The following is a 10,147-nucleotide window of genomic DNA, read 5'->3' as shown; positions in this document are numbered from 1 at the left end:
ATTAAAGAAATATTGCATTTTTACACATATTTGTTTTATTGTTAATAATGTACACATACTAAGCTTAAGGGGGATTTTGAAAGGGACTTCAAGGGTTAAAGGATTATTTTGTTTAAAAACTTTTTTTTAAACAAAAGTTTTTTTTGCTTTCCTATGATTTTATTAAATTTTACACAACTTTAGTTTTTTTTTTAATATTATTTTTTATTTATTTATTTTATTTTAAACTAAAACTATTTTTATATTTAAAGTAGAAGGATTTTTATTTTTGTTTATAAGGGTTTTGTTTGCTTAAATTTAACTTAAACTTTGTGTGTTTTTCTTAATGTTTTTCTTTTTTTTTTGACTTAAAAATTAAATAATTTTATTTAATAAAATTGCTAAACCACCATTGTTTTTTTCATTGGCTATTTTTTAGGGTTTTTTTTTAAATGATTTAATCTTGTTTTTTTTTCTTGAAATGCTTTTAAAAGCCAATTTGTGTTGTTGTTTAAAACTATGACTTATATTAACTAACAGTGTTTATAATACAGGGTCCTTATTAATATATATTCATTCGTATTTAAGTTAAGTTAGTCAACACTAATATTAGTAACAACATAATTTATAAATTATATTATTTATATATATAGAAACGCACGAGCATTATATGTTTTTTTTTTTTTTCAAAATTTTCTTTTAGAAGCAGTTGTTTTTGTGTTGAAATTATCAAATATTTATTTATAAAAAGGGGATTTTTATTGTTATAATAAATATTATATTATACAAAATTATATAATTAATAAGACAAATATATGGCATTTATATAAAATTAAATGGATAATATATTCAATTAAATAAATAAATTTATTAAAAAATATATGTCAATGCATAAAGTCTAAGTTAACAAGTTGATTTTAACAGTAAAGGCCTTTTTAATGCTTTTAAAGAGTTTTCCGGCATTGAAAGTTGAAACAAACACAATTAGGACGACGACGACACATAAATAAACATCATTGCAAGCGAATTTATTTTGAAAGAAAGTTTGATTCGGAACAGATTTAGATGTGATCTTCAAGAGAATTAGAACTAGAAGAGAACTAGAATAGAATTAGAACAGAACTAGAACAGAACTAGAACTGAACTAGAACTAGAACAGAACTAGAACAGAACTAGAACAGAACTAGAACAGAACTAGAACAGAACTAGAACAGAACTAGAACAGAACTAGAACAGAACTAGAACAGAACTAGAACAGAACTAGAACAGAACTAGAACAGAAGTAGAACTGAACTAGAACAGAACTAGAACAGAACTAGAACAGAACTAGAACAGAACTAGAACAGAACTAGAACAGAACTAGAACAGAACTAGAACAGAACTAGAACAGAACTAGAACAGAACTAGAACAGAACTAGAACAGAACTTGAACAGAACTAGAACAGAACTAGAACAGAACTAGAACAGAACTAGAACAGAACTAGAACAGAACTAGAACAGAACTAGAGCAGAACTAGAACAGAACTAGAACAGAACTAGAACAGAAGTAGAACAGAACTAGAACAGAACTAGAACAGAACTAGAACAGAACTATAATAGAACTAGAACAAACTGAACAGAACTGAACAGAACTAGAACTGAACTAGAACAGAACTAGAATAGAACTAGACTGAACTAGAACTGAACTAGAACTGAACTAGAACTGAAGAACTGAACTAGAACTGAACTAGAACTGAACTAGAACTGAACTAGAACTGAACTAGAACTGAACTAGAACTGAACTAGAACTGAACTAGAACTGAACTAGAACTGAACTAGAACTGAACTAGAACTGAACTAGAACTGAACTAGAACTGAACTAGAACTGAACTAGAACTGAACTAGAACTGAACTAAAACTGAACTAGAACTGAACTAGAACTAACTAAAACTGAACTAGAACTGAACTAGAACTAGAACTGAACTAGAACTGAACTAGAACTGAACTAGAACTGAACTAGAACTGAACTAGAACTGAACTAGAACTGAACTAGAACTGAACTAGAACTGAACTAGAACTAGACTACTAGAACTGAACTAGAACTGAACTATAACTGAACTAGAAACTGAACTAGAAATGAACTAGAACTGAACAGGAAACTGAACTAGAAACTGAACTAGAACTGAACTAGAAATGAACTAGAACTGAACTAGAACTGAACTAGAACGAACTAGAACTGAACTAGAACTGAACTAGAACTGAACTAGAACTGAACTAGAACTGAACTAGAACTGAACTAGAACTGAACTAGAACTAAACTAGAACTGAACTAGTTATGAACTAGAACAAACCCAGAACAGTTTTTCTATTCTATATTGAAACTTTTCATCTTTTGGTGCAGAACAGTGTTGTCAACTCCTAATATAGGCAGTGATGCAAAATGTTTTGGCCCTTTTTTAATGGTGTTTTTTTAAATCTCTTTTTACTGAAAAACTTTTATTTATTTATAAAGAAAATATTTAATAATTAAAAAATAAAACTTAATAATAAATAAGCAGGTTGTTTTTTTTATGTATTGCTTGTTGTTTTTGTTTTGTTGTTATTTTTGTTTTATTTAGGGGGACATATTAAATTTATAGAAGTATATCACAATTTGTAAAAATTTGCTTGATTTTCATTTTGATATATAATTATAAAAAACAAAAACAAAATTAAGAAAATAGGGGGGGGGGGGGGGGTGCTTATATTCGAGAAATTTTGGGTAAAAATTAAACTGATTTTGTTTAAATGAGTATTGAAATAAAACAGTTTGGCAGTAAAAAAATAAAAAATGTGATGTTTTTTATAAAAAAATATTTGAGGATTTTTTTGTAGTATATTTAAAGCTTTTTTTTTTAAGAAATTAATAATTACAATTATTTATATAGTTTAAGATAAATGATAAGTAATTAAACAAATGAAGGTTTTGTGGTTATATGGCAAAAATCTATTTTTTTTCTTAATACTTGTGAAAAGTTTTTAGAACTTAAATATACAATTTTTAAGATTTTGTAATATAACTATGGGGATTTTTTTTGTTTTATTTTTTATATAATAATAATTATTGTTTATGTTTTTTTTTTTGTTTTATTACAATTATTAGTTGTTGTTTTTAGCTAATTTTTGTTTTTGTTATTTAAGGTTTTTCTTAATAAGTTCTCACATTGATTTTGTTTTTGTTTTACATAAAAAACATTTATAATTTCTTTATAATCTTCAGTATTTTTAGGGTTTTGAGATTCGGTTTTTTTTGTAGAAGATTTTGTTTGTTTTTTTCTTTTTTGGATTTGCTTCTTTTTTTTATACAAAACTATATAAATCTTAAGGATTTATTTAATAATTTTCTTTATTTTTTTTTTTTACAATTACCTGCTATATTTAAATAATATAGTTTTTAATTTTTTGTTTTTGTGTGTGTTTTTTGTTTCTGAGGAAAAAAAATTATAGATCTTTTTAAAAAATTTTAAATAAAATTTAAATTAAAAAAAATTAAATTTTTAAAAAATTTTTTAAAATTATAAAAATTATGTTTCAAAAAATTTAAGTTTTAACACTGTTTGGTTTTTGAAAATTTATGTTTTATAAATTAAATTTAACAGTGTAAGTTTATGAAAACTTTTTTGGGTTTTTTTTTTTTTGAGTTTATGTTGTTTTTAAATTTTTTCTTATAATTTCTTATTTAAAAAGTTAATTATTCAATTTCATTTAATGTTTTGTTTTTTTTGAGTGTATGTTTTTTAGCTTATTTAATAATACAAGTCATCTTCGGTTGAGTTGCTTACCAAGTCTTTTTTAGGGTTATTACTTTCGTATTCGTAATCGGAATCGTATTCGTTAACGGCTTCCTCTTCGTTTGTATTTTCGTCTTCGTCTGCTGGCCAGATTTCGTAAAGTTTATATTGTTGTGGTTGTTGTTGTTGTTGTTGTTGTCGTAGTAAATCGTTGTCGTTTTGTGTTGATTCATAAACAGCTGGATTTCACGCTGACATATCTTTTAATCTCTGTTGTCTACGGCTTTTACCCGTACGATGGTTTTGACCGATCTTTCTTCTCTTGCGCTTAGCATCTCTTTGAAAGGCCACATTACCAGGATCATCGGCCAGTTGGGGATATTTATATATACTATGGATATCCACACCAATCCAACCATCGACATCACCATGTGATACCAATTCTTCTTTCTCTTCTTCGGTCCAGTCTCCTCTACCCTGGAAACCGGCTGCTACTAATTGTTTCTCCAACTCCCAGGCTCTTTCTACTGCCCTTTTATGGGCATGTTTCAAAATACGATGTCTTTCTTGTTCAGGATCTACGCCATACTTGATGATAACCACAGCATCAGGTCCATGTAATCTTAATTCTTTGGCTGCTGAACCACCATGATCGGTGATTTCATGAGTTGATATGTTAAACATGCCGCCCAATCTTCTTAGTTCTTCATTGTCATCTCTCAATTTTAAAACATTATCTTTAACAAAATAGAACACATCTTGATCATGTATGCTAAAGTGTAGATCCAGGAAATAGGAGTTATTAAGACTGAGGATACCACATCCTGCACCACACTATTAGAACCATCTACCACACTAACCAAGGCTCTACCGCCTATGCGTGATAGCAATACACCCTCACCAAATACCGCTCTTCGATATGAAACTCTTGGCAATAGATTACGCATTTTAGGTTCCATTTTCAGCAAAGGTTTGGGCACAAAATCAAAATCACTAAACTTCTCATTGGTTTTCTCCACTATACATTCCAAACCCGATATAACACCAAAATCAGGAGCCAAAGTTTGTGATTTAATAGAGGCCTGTGGATTATATTGCAAAGCTTTGGTGTATTTGGAACTTTGCATGTTACTTAAGTCATAACCAAACAATTGCAGCCAAGACTCCAATTCAATCATGTAATTTTGCTGTTTACTGGGATTAACCGGATCATTATTGTGATAGCGATAGATAAAAACATCGGTAGGATGAGACATTTCGGTAGCCAAAGTCTCCCACAAAGGAGTCATCCATTGACCCACTGTAGGATCATATAAACGTCCCTCGGTATACACCAATTTGGTATGAGGATCTAGCAAACCACCATGGAAGTCTATGGGTATAAAGAAATCAGGATTAGTATCCTTAATAATACGGCCAAATGGTGTTCTCTTCATTTCCTTCAGAATAGCACCATTCATATCGAAATAGGCTAAAGGAGAACCATTTTGATCGGTAGCCACATAATATCTTTGTTCGGCTGTTTCCACCGCCATTAACATATCACGATCATCATAATAGAATCTCAAAGTTTTGCCCGTTTTGGGATAGTGCATATGTGTAAGCAGCATAGGTGAACGGGGATTGCCATAATAATACTGAGTAACATTACCCTTGCTATCATGCCAGGCCACTAAACGACTGCGATCATCATAGTAATACCAAGTCTGGAAACGTTCACGCTCAAAGGCATGAATCAACTGGCCTCGATTGTTATAACGATATTTCTGTTCTCCTCTTCTGACCACAAAACCTCTAGCATCATAGTTATTAAACTCTATATCACCCACTTGACTCACACGATCGCCAATATCATAACCCAAATTGATCTTTTCTCCCTGATCTACCACACCCACAGTATTGCCATTTTCATCATACAAATACTTCCAGTTATTGGTACCCAAAACCTCAATCACATGACCATCAGCATTATAGTTGATTTTATCAAAAGCCGTTGAGCGACCAAAAGTAGTTTTCTGTGATTTAATACGATTACGCAGATCATAGTCCAACTCCAAACGGAAAACATCAAAACTTTTGATATTCATTAAAACACTCTTCACCCGACCATGTTGATCATAATCGATAATGGTAAAGAATTGTTTGGAGGAATCTTGTATGACGGTACGATTGAAAGCATTGCGTGTTATTTTCAAATCTTGTACCACCTCTAGTTGGCCTAGATTTTGACTAAACTTGTAGCGTGTAGTAGGCATTTCTTTATCATCTATAGACATTTCGACTCCTGTCAAACGGGCATTACCATCATAGGCATATTTGTAGTGGGCGGAGGCTAAAGAGTTCTTGGAGCCAAAGCGTAATTTCTCGTCTTTTAATATACCAGCATGATATTTAAACTCACGACGTAATTCAAAACCGGGTTCTTGAACCTCTACGGATTTCACTAAACTAGTAGTTTCTTGATAGGTGTAATGGGTGCTAGACAAACCAGCCAATATAGTTTCCAAACGTCCTGAGTTGTCGTGCACGAAGCAACCTTACCCGATTGATGAGGATGTATTTTAGCCAAGATTTGACCCTCATCATTGTAGAGTATTTCAAAGGGATGACGATTAATGGGTGAGAAATATTGGTATTTGAAGAAACCCAAAGATGTCTGCAGCGAGAAAGAGTGTATATGACCCCTAGGTGTTGTTAGACTCTGTAAGGCGCCTGCATCATCATATTGTAGAAGATAATCGGATCTTCTGGGCGTTGTCACCTTCAAAGGCAAAGAACCATAATTATCCTTAAAAGCATAAACCATGGAGGAGCCATCACCGTATTTGATCTCATTCAAACGACCATTACGATCAAAAGTATAGGCTTCTTGTAGATTACCCCATTTCCAGGTAACCAAACGGCCAAAACGATCATATTCCAAATCAACATCGGCATAATCCCCAGACTGAGGACGGAAACTAACAGGGCGTGAGGTGCGATCATAGGTTACATTTAACAGCTCTTGTTTATCATCTACCATTACCACTATAGATTGGGTATCACGATCATATTCTAGAGTCAAAACATTATCACCATTAACGCGTAATTTACGTCCCACTTGTGTCACAGATCTGGGACCCTTATTCTGTTTGCCTTGTTGCAATCTTCGGACGAAATAACGCCATTCAAAACGATTAGCCAAATCGCCGGAAATTTCAGTACGTTGTTTAGCGGGCACTGGATAGGATTCTCCTATTATAGGGGAAATTTCAGCCAATATTGGATAGGGCACCACCTCCATTTGCAGCAAATGACCCCAAGGAGTTAAACTGGTAGTAGAACCATCCATTTCTACCATGGTCTTGGATTCAGCCTCACCATTACGCACCACCACTGAAGAGCCTTGGATTAACATGGAGATTTCTTTTTGGGCATTTTCCGAAACCTTGACCTGAGCTCCCTTGATACTTAAATCGAAAGCTAAGTCGATAACACGACCAGTAGGAGTAACGGCCGAAGTTAAGCGACCAAATTCATCATAGTTGTAGACATAGGAACGACCAGTAGAATCTAATTTAGTTTTTAGCAAACCGGTAGGTCCATGATACTCAAAAGTGACATTGTAGTTATCGGGAGTATTCAACTCATGCAACATTTTCATGCGAGTCATTCTCAAACGGCATTTTTGGCCTTTAGTGTTTTCTATGGAGTTGACTTGGGAGGTATAATCACGCAACAGGAATACCTTATTACCGGCAGCATCGGTCACTGTACTCAATTTGCCATTGGAGGTATTGACATTATAGGTAAAGACATAAGTGGTCTCGCCGGTCAAAATGTTCTTGGTCATGACATGTTGACCAAAACGATTGAAGATATAGATTTCTTGCATATCAGGAGCATATATCTCATACTCACGAGACATGCTGGCCTCGGGTATGCTGGACATGACGGAACGTATGCGATAATTGGCTTGATCGGCTATATGAACATGACCATCAGGGGTAACAGCTAAAGCGGCAATGGTATTAAACTTGGCACTGGTGGCTAGATAATGATCAGCTTCAAAACAATCACAGCCACGCTCTAAACAATTACATTTCGATTCAGCTCCAGCAAAGGCGGAAATGCGACCATTGGTGCCTATAACACGAACACGATTGATGCGCTGAGAATCACTTTCTGCCACATACAGCTCGCCTAGGGGACCAAAAGCTATGGATTGAGGCATTACCAGAGTAGCATGGGTAGCCAGATCTGAATCATATACAGAGGAGGATGTGGCGCAGTGCAAAGGACGTCCGGAAATAACTCGAACTCGACCATCAGGAGTCATGCGCAATATCATATGATCATCTATGATATGTAGAGTATTATCCAAAGGACTAACCGCCAATTCGGTGGGCCAACGTAAATGCATTTCTTCTAGTTTCAAGGTGCCCTCACAGGGTATGGGTTTCCAGTGGGACTTATGCATGTGGTTGCCTATTAAGGTGCTAACTATACCATCTCTATCCACCATGCGTATGTTAGTGCCATCCGCGAAATACAATATATTATCACTGGATATAGCTATACCCTTAGGATAAGCCAATTTGGCATCTTTAGCCAAGGCACCATCACCACAATGAGCTTCATCGCCAGGCAAACAACGTTCTCCGGAACCAACAATAGGTTCCCAATTCTTTTCGGGTTGAGAGAAATCATTAGTGTCACGTACTCGGATAATTTGATGTGATTCGGGATCTGAGATGTACAAGGTGCCATCCAAAGGACTCAAGGCCATATGATAACGATAGCTAACACGTGTGGCATTAAGTTTCACCACCGTGCGCACAGTACCATCGGTCATAATGCGACGTATGTAATTGAAATCGCCCACATATAAACTGCCATCGGGAGAAGCGGCCAAAGCAACAGGAGCTAATAGTCTTTGTTTCAAAGACATGCCCTCACAATCCATACACTCCAAAGGCCTCTGATGACCATCACCCATGGTGGTTAAGATAACTCTAGGTTTATTCTTTAAGTATATGTTAGAACCATCACCCTTTTGCAAAATACCCTCATGGAAGTTATAGCGATGATGTATATCCAAATTCCAGCCGCCTACCTCGGATATAGACATATCATGACCCGATAACTTGGTGGTCTGAATATCCCAGATTATATCCTTGCAGTCGGTATATTGATAACCCACTTTTACCACGGCTGTGGTAACACCATACACACGCTGGCGATAAATATTCAATCTATTCCAGGCATAGGTGAACTTAATGCCAGGATCGGCCTCAAAAATACGCTCAAACAATATACCTTCTATGGTAATGCGTAAATGAATTAAATGTAAGGTGGAGGGTATCGATTCGGGAGTTAACTGCAACTTAATGGTGGAAAGATAACCAGCGGCACGGGAGGAATGATAAACCAAATTCAAACCAGTGCCAGGGATTTGTAGGCTTTCTTGGATGACCTGAGACTCTGCCAATATAGCACTGCGATCGGGACAGGCACCCTGGAAACCATGTTTCCAAGAGGCCAACACCACCGGTTTCATAAGATCATAATCATGAGAAAAACAGGTATGAGTGGTAGAAGCCACACTTTTCTCCTCCGACATGGACATGATGACTGTGTCTATGATAATAACCTCATTCCAGGGAACTTGAACAATACGCGATTGAGGACGGAAGGGAGAACGGCCAAATTGTAAAGTCACTGCACCACCACCATTAACCATTAAATCAAACCAGCCATCATCACGGGTTAAGGTAAAGCCCTCCAATAAAGTAGTAGTAGAGACACGTACGCCCACTAAACCCATGCCTAGGGAAGTAACCACACGGCCTCGTATAACAGCAGAACGGCTAGATAAAAAGAAATTGTAAAACATTAGTTTAAGAATATAAAATTATGGGTAATTATTTAAACTTTTAAAGATTGGTTGGCTAAAAATTACTAAAAAAGCTTTTACAAAAAAATTTAATTGAACTAATAAAACTTAAATTTAACTAAAATTTTTAATTAAAAACTAAAAGTAAAATGTTCACGAAAACACACACACACATACAAAAACACATACAATTTTCATTTAAACATAAAACATTTAAGGTTTAACAACAGATAACCCAATATTTTTGTTAACGTTTTCCTATTTTAACATTAAAGGGCCTTTAAATTGATTAAATATTTAATAAATATAACAAAACAGAAAACTTAAATTAATAAAAAATAAAAATTTTTCAAATATTTTTAAAGATTTAAAAAGTTTTTACAGATTTTAAAAAGTTTTAAAACGTTTTCCTATTTTAATAACAGCGGGCCTTTAATTCAATTAAAAATTTAATTAATATAACAAAAAAAAAAAAAGTTAAGTACGTTTATAAAATTAATAAAAAATGTATGGTTATAATTAATAAAAGATGAAAAGCAAAGAA

At 34.0% G+C, this 10,147-nt stretch overlaps 1 protein-coding gene across 1 annotated transcript in view; it reads right to left on the bottom strand.

The window, feature by feature from the left end:
* Positions 1–3,779: 3,779 nt before the first annotated feature.
* Positions 3,780–10,147, bottom strand: part of LOC119613228 (teneurin-m-like) — a 64,010-nt gene continuing 57,642 nt past the window's right edge. Inside the window, 3 exon segments of the mRNA XM_037969183.1 lie at positions 3,780–4,534; positions 4,537–6,261; positions 6,264–9,577. Coding sequence (XP_037825111.1) covers positions 3,975–4,534; positions 4,537–6,261; positions 6,264–9,577 — 5,599 coding nt within the window. The 3' untranslated portion in view covers positions 3,780–3,974.

Source organism: Lucilia sericata, unplaced genomic scaffold, assembly GCF_015586225.1.
Source record: "Lucilia sericata isolate MDLA Ls3-8-SP2 unplaced genomic scaffold, ASM1558622v1 Contig002019F_arrow, whole genome shotgun sequence".
NCBI classification, from domain to species: Eukaryota; Metazoa; Arthropoda; class Insecta; order Diptera; family Calliphoridae; genus Lucilia; species Lucilia sericata.
Note: the sequence above shows the minus strand (reverse complement) of the source record. Positions and strands in the feature narration are given on the sequence as shown.